Source organism: Mytilus californianus, unplaced genomic scaffold (genome assembly GCF_021869535.1).
Source record: "Mytilus californianus isolate M0D057914Y unplaced genomic scaffold, xbMytCali1.0.p SCAF_2, whole genome shotgun sequence".
NCBI classification, from domain to species: Eukaryota; Metazoa; Mollusca; class Bivalvia; order Mytilida; family Mytilidae; genus Mytilus; species Mytilus californianus.
The window spans coordinates 139,142,753-139,159,234 of NW_026262668.1; the positions used below are offsets into that span (position 1 = coordinate 139,142,753).

The window sequence follows — 16,482 nt, forward strand, 5'->3', positions numbered from 1 at the left end:
AATGGACGATAGTCGGCGTGTGGGATCTATGACAGATGAAACATATATCTCGTAAATAAAGATACATAGATCTTAAGACTTCAGACAGTACCAATTGATCGAAAGAGATATAGATATGAAAGATACCTTGCTGTCTCTTCAGTTTTCTCATTGCACATTCACTGGGATTCATAAAATGTAAGTACATGTACCTTCTGAAGTAACCCTCGTCATAACTAAAAGTGAAATCTAAGGGTTCGATGTTTCCTTTCTTCTCTTTTGGAAGTCTTCTTTTTTATTTGTTTCTAATTTTAATTGTCAGCATTTTTATTTATTCCTATAGATCCTTCATCGTATGAGTTTAACAGATAGAACCAATTTCAAGAGGAATGGAGGGATGTTCACAATATTTTTATTTGACTCATGGTGATACAGTATTTTTTAAATGATTCCAAGTTCTTCATTGAAACAGTATAACCCTACTTATACACAACCATGACAACTAACCTAACCTGTTGTATGCTCTCTATTTAAAGTTCTCGTGGTTATATAAGATTTACACAAAAAACCAAAGGAATGAGTTATTACTATATATAATATATATAAAAGTATTTTTCAAAAATCCAACGTTTATTATATGTTCACGAATATAAAAAAAACCTAACTAATATCAAAAATCTTACATATAGAAAAAAAATGGTATTCGTTTTAATCATTAGAAAGCCAGTTCTTAAATAACGAAGTAATAACGTGATCATTACATTAGTAAGGTATTCAGGTTTCATACAGAAAGTTTCTTTTCATATTGAAGGTGTTTAATCAAATCAATAAATATATTTCACAAAAAACCAAAGGAATGAGTTATTACTATATATAATATATATAAAAGTATTTTTCAAAAATCCAACGTTTATTATATATTCACGAATATAAAAAAAAACCTAACTAATGTCAAAAATCTTACATATAGAAAAAAAATGGTATTCGTTTTAATCATTAGAAAGCCAGTTCTTAAATAACGAAGTAATAACGTGATCATTACATTAGTAAGGTATTCAGGTTTCATACAGAAAGTTTCTTTTCATATTGAAGGTGTTTAATCAAATCAATAAATATATTTCACCAGAACACCGATCATTTTCAATTAATGAATCGTCTGATTAGTTCAAATTTAAATTAGATGATTTGCTTCAATTAAAAAGGATAAGCATAACAGGATAAATATTGGTAGAAGTGAAATGCAGTATGAATGTTCTAATGTGGCATATTATAGTGAAATCATGGCATAAAATATTGATCGAGGTCACGTTAAAAAAATATGTTATTCTATTGCTTAATAACAGGTATGAAATAGTCGACTTACTTTATATCTGTTTCACCTTAACAACACAGTCATCAATATTTCATAAAAAAACAGTTTATTATTTATTCAAGCCTTTATTTATTCAAACCTAAGTACGATGCTTGGTTATTTACACCCCTCCCCCTTAAAAAAACCCAAACAAATAAACCCCAAAACACAAAATGTTATAATTTGATGACGGTGTTGGATGGCATGTAAACGACCATGTGGCTTATTAAATGCGTATTCAGGACGAGAATGTGTTATATGAATATAAACTCTGCTTTGTACTAAACCGACACGCTGAGCTGTAATGTACTGGTCTGTTTGTCTTTCTCGTCTTTTTGCATTCTATATTATGTTTTTGTGCTTGTCTTTGTCGTCCATTTTGACTTTCTATACGTTGTATTTATTGATAGTGTACATTGTGTTTGTTTGTCCCGGTGTTGTAGGAGTGTCTTTGTTTTTGTTTTGTCTTTCAATTTGTTGAATTATCCCGTAGTTTATTTCGTTTTCTATTGTCTCAATATTATGTGCTAGTCTTTGCCGTATTAAGTTGTCTTAAATGGTGCTTTGAAAAATCTGGTAGCAGATTTATTTGCTGCAACTCATTTAAAACCTTCTTCTGTAATGAAAAAGGAAAACATGCTAGATATTCTTACTGGAACTGTGATGAGATGATTAAAGATTTAAATTTTCTTCTTGACAACATCTTTTGTACGTTTCGGAAATACAGTTTATCTACAGGTTCTAGGTATTCCTATGGGCACCAATCGCGCCCCTTTAATAGCAAACTTGTTCCTGTATTGTTATGAATCAAAGTTAATGGCCAAACTTCGTAAGGATCCGTCAAAATTACAATTAATTGATAAATTTAAAAACACTTACCGTTACCTTGATGATATTTTTGTTTTAAATAATCAAATTTTTTTCTATTTTTACTGCAAATATTTACCCAAAGAAACTTACTTTGAGTAAATCTAATACACCCAGCTATAATTCTAGATTTTAATATGTCAGTTTCACACGGGACAAATTTACGATAAAAGAGACGAGTAATCGTTCCAGGTTGTTAATTTTCACTTTTTTGGCGTTGATGTCCTTTTGCCCCTTCGTATGGTGTGTATATGTCATAACTTGTCGGCTATGTCCGTGGCTGTAGTCGTGTTTTAGATTTCAATGAACGTTATTTATGTATAACTTGTAAATTTTAAACTCAGGAGTTTCGTAACCACAAAATGATTAAACCCATTTCCAAACTCTTTCATAGATACAAAGATTTGGTTAGGAAGTTTGGCTGTACCTGTAAAGTTCCTATTAAAAACGGAATATCACATCCTAATTTTCATGGTGATGTTGTTAAAAAATCGATCATTTGAGTTTAGCCAATTGCAATGAGAATAGTTTGATCTTATGTTGTGCTGTTACACCACTGTCACAGGTTAGGGGGCGGGTTGAGCGCTCACAAACAATGTTTAACCCCGCCACATTCTGTATGTGCCTGTCCCAAGTCAGGAGCCTGTAATTCCGTGGTGTCGTTGGTTCATGGCTTTTTTTGTCGACTATATGGTATGGGGTTTTCTTATTGTTGAAGGCCGAACGGTAGCCATAATTGCTTACATCCACTTCTTTTGAACCTTGGTGTTTAGTTTTCTCATTGGCAATCATACCAAATCTTCTTATTTTTTTATGAGTGTTTTATTTTGTGTTAGTTCTCAAATTGGAATTTTAGTTTCTGAATTGTTATAAACGCCATCAATATTTGGTTGACTGATATGGAATATATGTGTCGCATGTTATCACGAAAATGTTCCGTATGTGATTGGCATAATTCTTTGCTCCCCTCCTACATTAATGAAACTAATCATCGGATTCTTATTATCCATGAGAAACACGACGGGATTTCAATGACTTGATGGGGTTCATAACTAAGTCTCAAGTTTTAATGTGGTGTTTTTTTTTTTGATTTTGATTGTTTTTTGTACATTTCTTTAAAGTAATGTTTTTCTTTTTCTTTCTTATTTTTTTGTTTTTGATTGCTCCATGTTCTCCTCTTACTTTGTAGCTGGATCAGTTGTTTATCTTTTGATTGCCCCATGCTCTCCTCTCACTTTGTAGCTGGATCAGTTGTTTATCTTTTGATTGCCCCATGCTCTCTTCTTACTTTGTAGCTGCATCAGTTGTTTATCTTTTGATTGCCCAATGCTCTCCTCTTACTTTGTAGCTGCATCAGTTGTTTATCTTTTGATTGCCCCATGCTCTCCTCTTACTTTGTAGCTGCATCAGTTGTTTATCTTTTGATTGCCCCATGCTCTTCTCTTACTTTGTAGCTGGATCAGTTGTTTATCGTTTGATTGTCTCATGCTCTTCTCTTACTTTGTAGCTGCATCAGCTGTTTATCTTTTGGTTGTTCCATGCTCTCCTCTTACTTTGAAGTTGCATCAGCTGTTTATCTTTTGGACAAATAAGTATCTGATTCGTTTCAAACTATGTTCATTCGTAAGACCAATATTGCGTAAGATCCCTGGATTAATTATTGGTTAGACGTACGGTAATATGTACTAGATGTAATACATCGTCTCCTCTGTGTTGCTTAAGTACCAGATTTCTTCAAAGGTTACATGTACATATGACCTACTGGAAGACAAGTTACAGCCAAAATCTGAGTATGTTTAATATTTCTGAATGAACTTTTGTTTGAGTGTATAATTTGTTCTCTGTCTAAGTTTTATAGAGTAACCTCCTCATTGATAAAAGGCAATAGGTGGTTCAAGCAAAATTGTGTTGAAATGATAATTAGTATTTTAAGTCAATGTTTACTTCAGCAGCAATTCATCTATAAAAATTAGTAGACTTATGTGTACTTAATATTGCTCAACCTTTAAGTTAACTTAAACGCGTTTCATAAGTGACAGACCAACGCACATTTAATATTAATGATATATCTAATTTATCAAAGCCTTCGCTCGTATGTATTTTAAGAATTGTTATGACTGCTTTTTCAAATAGCAGAATCAATTAAAAAGTATTAAGATTTGTCTTTGCTCTTGGTAGAATCTCATACATTAGCTATTTTGTGATACTTTTTACTTGTGTACTGATATCTTTTTTTCCCAATAGATTCTTTTATGCAATAGGAAACAGTAAAATCTTTACAAAATGCCTGACTATTTTTTCTTTATGTTGAATATGACTATAACTGAAATAGGTTAATTGATAATGTTCGATTGAGACATATTTATATTATACTTATATACAATTTTGTTGTTGTTACATCATTGGATGGGAAGGAAGGAATATTGTGTAGTATTTCCAGACACTAAATCACTTCATGCACTTGACAAAACCAAACACAAAGGAGCAGCGATTGTATTGGTGTTCTTCATATCAAAGTCACAGTGAGATATTAAACATGAAATAAACGTTCACACCCCACTGCAAGTTCTAGACTGACCCAGTTTGGCGAACTTCTCTCCTAGATTTTGTTCATGCTACGTTTGTGCATTGAAGAACTCAGATACAGGGTAAAATCAACAGCTTATTAACTATAATGGGTTGATAAATCTTACAACTACATTACGTATTTCCTTACTATCTCACTTCAAAATATAGAAACAATATAAACATTGAAACCACGACAAATTTAGACATACTCCCTAGAGGTGCAACCACCGTCAGTTTACTTGTGGCTACTATACAGAATATAAATAATTTGGTGTGAATATACAAGATCAACACAGGTTAAACCTGATAAAGACTCAGCGAAACACCGAATGATAGATATATTTTACAACAACTGCATATATTTAGACGAAACACCGAATGATAGATATATTTTACACCAACTGCAGATATTTAGACGAAACACCGAATGATGGGGATGAATTGTTAGCTCCCATGGGTGTACATTTTTCTGTATGTTCAATATTAACATGTTTGCAGTGATGTTTTTATAAACGTAAATTATTTTTAAATCTATCAGTACTTTTTGGATGAAATGACTATTAATACGAATTCTAATACACTTCTCTAAATTCTTTAGTTATCATTCACACATTGTATTTCTAAAAGGTCTATAACCATTAATCATCCACTGTCGTTAAACTTAGATTGGAAAACTATCCCGTAATTATTTGGAAGAACGTGTGAGTTGACTTTGCATCTATTTTTTTGTAATGAAAGAGTTAATATCCTGGTGTAATTAATATCAACTCAATCATTCATTCTACAGTCGTGTTGCTCTCTATGACACCATTAATTATTATATTCACTGATTTTATATGAATTGAAAGAATGCAATTTTAATGACAAAACCCCCAATATTTTACGAGACGTTAAATATCATTAAAAGAACCAGTGCTTTGCAACTTAACCAATAAAAAAAACCGCGTAAATCAAAACTTTTGCATAACCGATGATCTTACAGTAGTTTCATTTGAGAAAACTTGCAGACAACTTCAGTTTCTTGGTAATTTTGTTTTAATTTATGAACTTGGTATTTAAGAAAAATATGTTATAAATGATTTAAGTGCCGAAGTCCTGACTACTGAGCTGGTGATACCATCGTGTACCACCAGTACACGATACCATCGTGGACCACCAGTACAAGTTACCATCGTGGACCACCAGTTCATCAGCAGTGGTATCGACCAAGATTTGGTAAATGAAAATAGTTACCTATATTTCGCGCGACCGAAACGCTTTTCTCTATTTACCTTCATTGGGAACGCCCAAACCAAAACCTTTGAAAGCCAGGAATGTATAAATACGTATACACATCAGGGACTATATGACCAAAAGTACTTAAAACGTATAGCATGATTCATCTTAGGTGGACTTTGCATTAGGGATTTGACACCTTAGTTTCTTATTATTTTCTTACTTTATGAACAGAAACGTAGAACAAAAGTTTTTAACAGTAGACCACGACATTGTTACACATATATAACCTGTAAAATATATAACATAGAAGGTTCACAAAACGTTTCTTTTTTTTGCAGATTAGAACGGTTAAGCTTGGTCCTTGTGGACATTTAGAAAACATAGTTGTAAACGATAGTTGTGCTTCCTTACATACATTGTGTTTCTTATTGCAAAAAAAGCAAGGCATTACCGTATTTTAAATTATCTATAACAGTTTTTGTTATCTTTCATATTCTAATGTCGAACTGATGATCCAAGCCTTTTCTAACTGACTTTAGTTGTCTCGCTTAACAATACCAACATCCCCAATGACAATACCAACATTCCCAATGACAATACCAACATCCCCAATGACAATACCAACATCCCCCATGACAATACCAACATCCACAATGACAATACCAACATCCCCAATGACAATACCAACATCCCCCATAACAATACCAACATCCCAAATGACAATACCAACATTCCCCATGACAATACCAACATCCCCATGACAATACAAACATCCTCAATGACAATACCAACATCCCCCATGACAATACCAACATCCCCAATGACAATACCAACATCCCCAATGACAATACCAACATTCCCCATGACAATACCAACATCCCCAATGACAATACCAACATCCCCAATGACAATACCAACATTCCCCATGACAATACCAACATCCCCCATGACAATACCAACATCCCCAATGACAATACCAACATCCCCCATGACAATACCAACAACCCCCATGACAATACCAACATCCCCAATGACAAAACCAACATCCTCAATGACAATACCAACTTCCCCCATGACAATACCAACATCCCCCATGACAATACCAACATCCCCCATGACAATACCAACATTCCCATGACAATACCAACACCCCCATGACAATACCAACATCCCCAATAACAATACCAACATCCCAATGACAATACCAACTTCCCCCATGACAATACAACATCCCCATGACAATACCAACACCCCCATAACAATACCAACATCCCCATGACAATACCAACATCCCCCTTGACAATACCAACATCCCTCATAACAATACCATCATCCCCTATGACAATACCAACATCCCCATGACAATACCAACATCCCCAATGACAATACCAATATCCCCCATGACAATACCATCATCCCCCATGACAAAACCAACATCCCCCATGACAATACCAACATCCCCAATGACATTACCAACATTCCCAATGACAATACCAACATTCCCCATGACAATACTAACATCCCCAATGACAATACCAACATCCCCCATGACAATACCAACATCCCCAATGACAATACCAACATCCCTTATGACAATACCAACATCCCCCATGAAAATACCAACATTCCCCATGACAATATCAACATCCCAAAAGACAATACCAACATTCCCCATGACAATACCAACATTCCCCAATGACAATACCAACTTCCCCAATGACAATACCAACACCCCCCATGACAATACCAACATTCCCCATGACAATACCAACATTCCCCAATGACAATACCAACATCCCTTGTGACAATACCAACATCCCCCATGAAAATACCAACATTCCCCATGACAATATCAACATCCCCAATGACAATACCAACATTCCCCATGACAATACCAACATTCCCCAATGACAATAACAACTTCCCCAATGACAATACCAACACCCCCCATGACAATACCAACATTCCCCATGACAATACCAACATTCCCCAATGACAATACCAACATCCCCCATGACAATACCAACATCCCGAATGACAATACCAACATCCCCAATGACAATACCAACATCCCCCATGACAATACAAACATTCCCCATGACAATACCATCATCCCCCATGACAATACCAACATCCCCCATGACAATACCAACATCCCCAATGACATTACCAACATTCCCAATGACAATACCAACATTCCCCATGACAATACTAACATCCCCAATGACAATACCAACATCCCCAATGACAATACCAACATCCCCAATGACAATACCAACATCCCCCATGACAATACCAACATCCTAAATGACAATACCAACACCCCCAATGACAAAACCAACATCCCCCATGACAATACCAACATCCCCCATGACAATTCTAACATCCCCAATGACAATACCAACATCCCCAATGACAATACCAACATCCCCAATGACAATACCAATTTCCCAATGACAATACCAACATCCCCAATGACAATACCAGGTCCCCCATGACGATTGTATTGAAACCCGTAGAGAAATTTCGCGCAACACTTGACATCCACCAACTGAATATAAAAATATTAAGATGTGGTACGATTGCCAATGAGACAACTCTCCACTAGAGACCAAATGACATAAAAGTTAGAAACTATAGCTCACCGTACGGTCTTCAACAATGAGCAAAACCCATATTACATAGCAAGCTATAAAAGGCCCCGAAATGACAAATGTAAGACAATTCAAACGAGAAAACTAACGGCCTGATTTATGTTTAAAACAATAAACGAAAAACAAATATGATATACAGCAATAAACGACAACCACCGAATTACAGGCTCCTAACTACAGAATGTAGTGGGGTCTAGTTTATGAATGTTTAGTACATTTACATTTACTCACTTTGGTATTGAAATGCAATAATATTTTACATTCAGTGGTGAACACTATCTCAAGTTCAAAGGAACAGCAATTGGGACAAATAGGACTCCGTTCCTCGTCATAGGCAAAATAGAACTGTGAATTCCCTCGGGGGCGAAACGTCCGTTATCAATGGCATCGACCCAGCGGTTGTAAAAACTCATTAAAGATTCCATGCTTATAATTTTGCACGCCAGGCGCGCGTTTCGTCTATACAAGACTCAATATCAATGTCTTTCACCAAATCAAATTACAAAGTTGAAGGATATCAGAAACCAAAGATTCATAAAATGCTGTCCCTAATCTTTCTGAGGCTATCTATGCCTGTAGATAGAAAAACCTTATCATTTTGAATGATTAGTTTTATGATCAGTAAATGTTCAAAACTTAATTATCAATGCAATTTAATGTCAGTGACAGGAGTACTTACTGAAATAGAACATATATTTTAAGGGTATATACCATGCCAATGTGACGACTGTGTAATATCGTTGCTTTCTTTTACGACATGCACGTGGTTATAGTACCGTCATATCATAACAGTTGAAACACAGATTAAATTCAGATCAACGGGTCCTCGCATAGAAAAGTTCCTACCTAAGAAATCTAAAATACTATGACCAGGAGAAAGCATAGCAAAAATATGCTATTAAATGGACAAGGGACTTTTGTATAATGTATCAAACCTATATCAATCATCTAAAAAAATTAACAGGTTTTTTTTATCATTAATCATCCTCTGTCGTTAAACTTAAATGGAAAACCATTAAAGAATAATAACAACATTTTATAATTCGACTTTGAATATTTCATAACTGTAAGTAAAGAACTCGTGTCATACTGTGATTAAAACCAACTCGGTCATACAGATAGTTTATAGAAAAGTGATTAGTTTGTGATTAGGTCAGTTATTGGGGAACCACTATTGGTAGGTTAATGCCATTTGGTATGCATATGTATTAGCATTGGCAGATCTCATGACCATGGAGATTGTTTGGCCCTGCAACTTCAGTCATGGTTCATAGACTTTGGATATTTTGCATATATTACATGTTAAAGTATTGCTGTATTAATTTCAACATTTGCATTTTATTACCAAAATAACAAAAAAGCGAGACATATCTTTGTGTTAACAGTTTATTCTTTTTGGCAATGTTGTTGTCGGTTTTATTCGACTTATGATATGTTATTCCCCTCTTGGTACCGTATCTTCTTTCTGGTTCAAAAGTAATTCAAATATGGTCGATACCTTGTATAGATAAGAAACAATCTATTGCTTCACATATGAAATGGATAATTGTCAAACACCGATGGTCTTTGTTTGTTCTTTTGTTTGTTTGATTTGATTGTTTTTATCAATGGTGACGTTTTGTAGCTTTCCAATACAAGTACAACCCCAAACTCCTTATATTCATGTCTCAACATAAAGTTATTTGATATATTTACTTCTCATTGAATTTTGTTTGTCTGGAAATGGGATTTATATCTATATAAATACATATATATATATTTATTTATCTTTAGCAGATTCTAACAATTTACAATCTATGTCATTTTCCATTTATAAATAGAAATTAAAATAGTTCATATATATAATCATTTTTGAAATAAAATTTGAATGAACCAAAAGTTTAAAAAAAAATTTCCATGTATATAACAATGCTAAAAGAAGGTCGAACAATTTTAATTACATGTTTTTTTTCTAAATATATTTCTATAGACCAATGTGTTTACTGGTCCAACAAATTAATATTGCTAAAAATACTTTAGTTTAGTACAACAATTAATGTATTTGATCTAAATTCCTCAAATGTGATCACAGTTAGGTCAAACACTCAATTGAAACATCCTAGACTAAGATAGGTCACTATAACATATGATATCAGCAAAATATCAGATAGCAGCTTCACACAAAAAACGAACAAAAGAAGAAGAAAAATATAAAGACAATAAGGTTATTTTACAGATAAAATCAGATATCACAAAGATATCATTCAAGAATTAGATTTGAACATTTAAAAATGAAAAAAATATAAAAAAAATCTGGAAATTTCTATTCACTTTCAATGTGTATGTTAGTTAATGATGCAATCAGAAAGATTCGTAAAAGATAACTTAACTTGAAAAAATAAAAAGTTTATCTAATACTTTGTTTATATGTGTTGTATTTGTAAAGTAATTTACTTCAAAACAGTTGGATTATTAAAAATATGATAAGTTGTTCTCCTCTGAAACAGAAAATCCAACTTAAACAATAGTTTTAATTCCATATCTAATTATGAAGTCTGTCTCTGGGACCACTATTTTAACATTATTGGAACATAGATTGAAAATGTGTTAAAAGTAGATGCTGAATGAGCGATACAGTATAAAAATGAGATCCGGTATTATTGCCAATGAAACAACTATCCATTTAAGAAGTTGCAGTGTGGCCTTCATCGATAAACAAAACCCTAACGTTTTCTCGTCCTGACATGCATGTAAAATTTGACACTAGACGTTAACCACAAATATATCATTCCATTGTAGATATTGTGAATAATCTGTCAATCAGCAGAAATTATGTGTGACGCCTATATATTTCAAGTAGCACATTCGTGTCATATTGCAGGATATTTATCACAATGGAAAACAAACAAAAGGGAACTTACCTAGACAAAGAAATGTCACTGCTCTTACGTCGGTATTCCATGGCAACATATTTTATCATATAGTAATTTTCAGTTATTTCTTCTTTGCTTGCAGTTTATCTTAGATATCAAAAGTTCAATGTATCAGAAATTCCAAAATTTAGCAGCATACATGAATAACAATTTACTCGTTAATTCAGTTAGACAATTCCAGTCACATGTTTAGACTTTCAAGAATTTGGTACGACTGGTAAATATACTAAATGGAATATAAATATTGTTTTAGTCCAATTTCAATATCAATTAAAGCATTACATATATATCGCCACAAATATTGGTTACTGGAAATAAGTAGCGAAAGTGTACTTTCATTTCTCGACAAAGACTATATCTTGGAAAAAAAGAACTATATGTCCTCAGCTTCATTAAAAAGCCAAAATAGTATAAACTTGATTCTGTAAGGAGATTTCTATTTCATTTCCCAACATAGGTCACTTATCGCAATTATAACGATACGTATAAGCTTCAACAGAATTTAATATAAAGAAGTGGATACGAAGATGGTGATTTATGAGGTTTTTGGACAGTGAGTATTGATGAAATAAGTCCAATTAAATCAAGTTGCTTCTAAGTAATATTGATATCATATAATAAATCACTCATTATTTGTTAAAATCAATTTTTATACGTTGAGACAAGATATTAGGGACATGTCTATTAATTTCGGCAACTAATCTGTATGGAATCAAAGTTTTCATTTACTACTAAGTATCGATTTAACTCCTTGTTAACTCCTTGTTGATTAAACAACGGAATATTTCATTTCTTTTATAAATGTTGTTGGTAGTTGATTTACTTTATATTCAATGGAAGACGATAGTTATATATTGACCGGAAGACGATGGTTATACTTTGGATGGAAGACGATGGTTATATATTGACTGGAAGACGATGGTTATATATTGAACAGATATATCATGTTAAGGAGGGGTATTTGCGAAAAATACCAGTCGAGAAAATGTTAAATTTCGCGAGCCGTAAGGCGAGGGAAATTCATTCTCAAGACTGGTATTTTTCGCAAATACCCCTCAAGAACATGCTATATCTGTTTATAATTACACCTTATGTAAGAATCCTATCAACGTATAAAAATTGATTTTAACAAATAATGAGTGATTTATTATATGATATCAATATTACTTAGAAGCAACTTGATTTAAGTGAACTTATTTCATCAATACTCACTGTCCAAAATCCTCATAAATACCATGGCAGAGAGGGTAAAAAAGGCATATCCTTTTTGCAAATACCCCGGCGGCGTTAAAAAATGAACGATATTCATTTTGAAAACAGTAAATTGGTGAAAAATACACTGGCTATCAACCAATCAAACCCCAGGATTCTTACATAAGGTGTAATTATGGCTGGAAGACTATGGTTATATATTGGCTGGAAGACGATAGTTATATATTGGCATTACACAAGGGCATACTTTTCTCAGACTGCTTATGACGTCTTAATTTACACGAATAAAAAGAACATCACAACAGCAAATTAAAAACCTGTATAATTTGAAGAAGGACTTATAGGCAATACCATGACAAGTAAAGAAAAAGAAAATCCAACAAACATTACACCTAAAACAGTCAACTTATTTTCGGTAATATAGTAAATTTCTTCAATGGTCGTTGCTGTGTTTAGCAGCAGTCTCGTATTGGTGTTGACTGACGTGTCCAGTTTGTTATAGGACAAGAGATAAACACGATGGCCATGAAAAACCTTCAACAACACGGCGGTGATAATAGTCATTGTTTTAATTTTTTGGTAGTTTTTTTGTTGTTACTTTTTCTGGATTTTTTGTTAAACATCAGAAATGAACATAAACTTGGAATTCTGGGTCACAGTTAGACAGTACAGACAAAGACATGGTTGGGTCACTCGAAACACAGGCTAAGTAAAGACAAGTTAAAAAAAAGCATGCAAAATCTATCGGCAGCTCATCTTGTAGCACCTATCTCATATCATAATGTCCTTGTATTTCGTGGCATTTATCTTATATCATTGTTTATGCATACGGAATGTGGCGGGGTTAACATGTTTTCGAGCGCTTAGCACTTCCCTTACCTAGGAAAGTGGTGTACCAGCACAAAATAAGAATAATCTGTAAAACTCAGCTGGAAAGGGTTTGACTCATCGCATAAGCACAAAAATGATATAACAAAAGACAAAAAGACAAAAGACGTTAAGAACCGCAATTACTGAAACCTAGTTCAAAGCCAATTGTAACTTATGAATAAATCCTGTTTCTCCTGACTAAAGTATCAGTCAGTACACCTTCAACATATTTAGTGTAAAGACGTAATAAGCAGTATGAGAAAAGCATAACATTGTGTATATCCACAGGGTGAAAGACCATGAGTATGTAACTGTATAGCTGATTGTTTTATTTACAACAAAATCTATGTTAGTACCAATAAACAAAATATTCAAAATCTCATTACGTGTTAAATTGATAACCTTTAGGAATTAATTTATCCAAAGGATAATTTTACTTGGATCGTATTTAAATTCACTGCCACTATAAGAGGGGGTGGACAGGGGGTACCCTTCTCCCACCTCCCGCCCCCTATCTCCCACCTCCCACTTTTAGATTTTTTTTCTCTCCCACCTATTTTTTGTCTCCCACCTCCCGCCCCCCTCCCCACCTCCCACCTCCCTCAAAAGCTGTCCACCCCCTCCTATAAACATCATCATATGATATCCCGTTTGTAATAAGGCTTATACGTGTACAGCCAAAATTTTAAATTAAATATTCGTATCTATGAAAGAATTTAGTAAAGGTTTTAAGTAATTTGTTGTAACTATAAATCACTGACTTTATAATCTATCAGTTATGCATAGATTAATTTCATTGTAATTTAAAAATATCACTAAAAACGCGGACACAGCGAACGAGTTTGAAATTATGAACACGGCATACAGAAGAAACCAAAGGGACATCACTTCCAAAAAAGGGAAAATTAACAATAGGGAACGAAAAAAAGTCTTTTTGTCGTTTATTTTGTATCGGAGTTTTCTGCGTGAAATTGAAATATCCAAAAATAGAAAGGGATAGTTATTGTTGTTATGTTAGAATTTCTTTAAGTATGTTTCCTTGTGTAAGTTTCCGCAAGAATTCTTCACGATTATTTAAAGCAAAAACATCATCAAGACTTTACTGATTTTGGTCATAATAAAACAGGAGCTGAACTGCTTATTGGTGCATATGCATACCTCATTTGTCGAAATATAATTACATAGATGTTGTACAGGAGAAAACTTACAGCTTTGTTGTTCTCGTCGCAGGTTTATGTAATATCAAATCAAATATTTGTGTATGTGTGTGTAATTATTGTTTAACCAAACATTGAATTGCAGTAACGTTACCCCCTTAAATCGGTGCTCCGCAAAATTAACTGCTTGGACTGCCAATTTATAATGATGATAATAATGGGAAGAATATTTTATTCCAATTAAAGGCATATGTACTTGGAGCAGGATAAATATTTTTAGCCCTCTCCCTTTTTCTAAAATCCGTGTTGAGGCCGATCACAAACATGGCGTCGTTTAGTCTAAATGACAGAATGCAGATTTGATAGAATGTGAGCTGTGTGATAAACGTTTTTATGGTATGGCAGACTTAGTAGGACATCCCTGTATGGACGATAAGCTGGATAAATATAAGAAATACAAGGACAATAACAGTAAGGGGACAACCATTAGATATTCTGGGGAAGGGGGGACAGGAGGACTTTTGCGGATTTATTACTCATTTTAATCTGTCGCTAAGCATGCCTATTTTTTAACTCTTACCAGGCCACCATATTCATATTCAAAATCCTCCTGTCCCCCACCCCACCCCCAAAAAGTAAATATCAAATGGTTTTCCCCTTATTTAACACGAGTTTAAATTGGTTGATTGTTGGTTTGTTATTTTTAACGTCCAGTGACAAATATTTCATGCATGTTTAGGAAAACACGAGTTTAAAAGTCAGGTATATTATTAAGTCGGTGCCTGTATTCAAAAAGAACTTAAAAACTCACTTTTTTCGACAAGCATTTTTAATCCCTTAAATTCGTTTCTGTGATACATTGTGCCATAGACGTTAGCCTGCTTTTGATTTATCGAACCTTTCTTTTAACTGGAGATATGTTTCATTTATAATATGTACATTGTATGTTTTTAGTAGCACACATATTTTTCATTTCAGTAATTATATTTTTACATGGTAATATTCCTTTTTCATCTTTTGAATACGTTTTCAAATTTTTAACTTATATTTGATATTTTTTAATAGCAATCTTATTTTAGACTTTTTTGGCTATTTATTTTACCAACTTTATTCAGTATAATTTTATTTTGATTCATTGATATATATATTCCACTTTTTTGTAAAAATTTCCACATTATTAATCCTTTTATCTAGAAAAGTTTTAACACTTAAATATTTATTTTGTGTGTTCATGTTTTATATTTTTATCACTGTCTGTGTGTATATTTCGTTTAACATGTGATGTAAAGCGCTTTGAGTAATATTGTTTTAGATTTAGCGCTATAGAAAAATTGTAATAATAATAATAATAATAATAATAATAATAATAATAATAATAATAATAATAATAATAATAATAAAAATAAGGAGATGTGGTATGATTGTCAATGAGGCAACTATCCACCGGAGCTCGAATGAAGTGGATGTAAGCAATTATAGGCAACCGTATGGCCCTCAACAATGAGAAAAACCCATACGGTATAGTCGGCTATAAAAGGCCCCGACATGCAAAAATGTGAAACAATTCAAACGAAAAAACTAACGGCCTAATTATATATAACAAAACAATTTACAAAAAATCAAATATGAGTCGACAGACATGAACCAATGACAACCACTGAACAACAGGCTCCTGATTGTGACAGGCACATAAA

At 33.4% G+C, this 16,482-nt stretch overlaps 1 protein-coding gene across 1 annotated transcript; it reads right to left on the reverse strand.

The window, feature by feature from the left end:
* Positions 1-6,518: 6,518 nt before the first annotated feature.
* Positions 6,519-7,099, reverse strand: LOC127727841 (uncharacterized). Its single transcript, XM_052234955.1, has 2 exons — positions 6,793-7,099; positions 6,519-6,757 (listed from the first exon to the last, which is right to left on the reverse strand). The coding sequence occupies exons 1-2, from the start codon at positions 7,097-7,099 to the stop codon at positions 6,519-6,521; spliced, it is 546 nt and encodes a 181-aa protein (XP_052090915.1).
* Positions 7,100-16,482: the final 9,383 nt, after the last annotated feature.

Bases quoted from the DNA above. Each gene is read 5' to 3' on its own strand.
- LOC127727841 (XM_052234955.1), bottom strand. From the start codon at position 7,099: ATGGGGGATGTTGGTATTGTCATGGGGGATGTTGGTATTGTCATGGGG. The intron at 6,758-6,792 runs GTATTGTCATGG...ATTGTCATTGAG, and splicing joins TATTGTCATTGGGGATGTTG to GATGTTTGTATTGTCATGGG.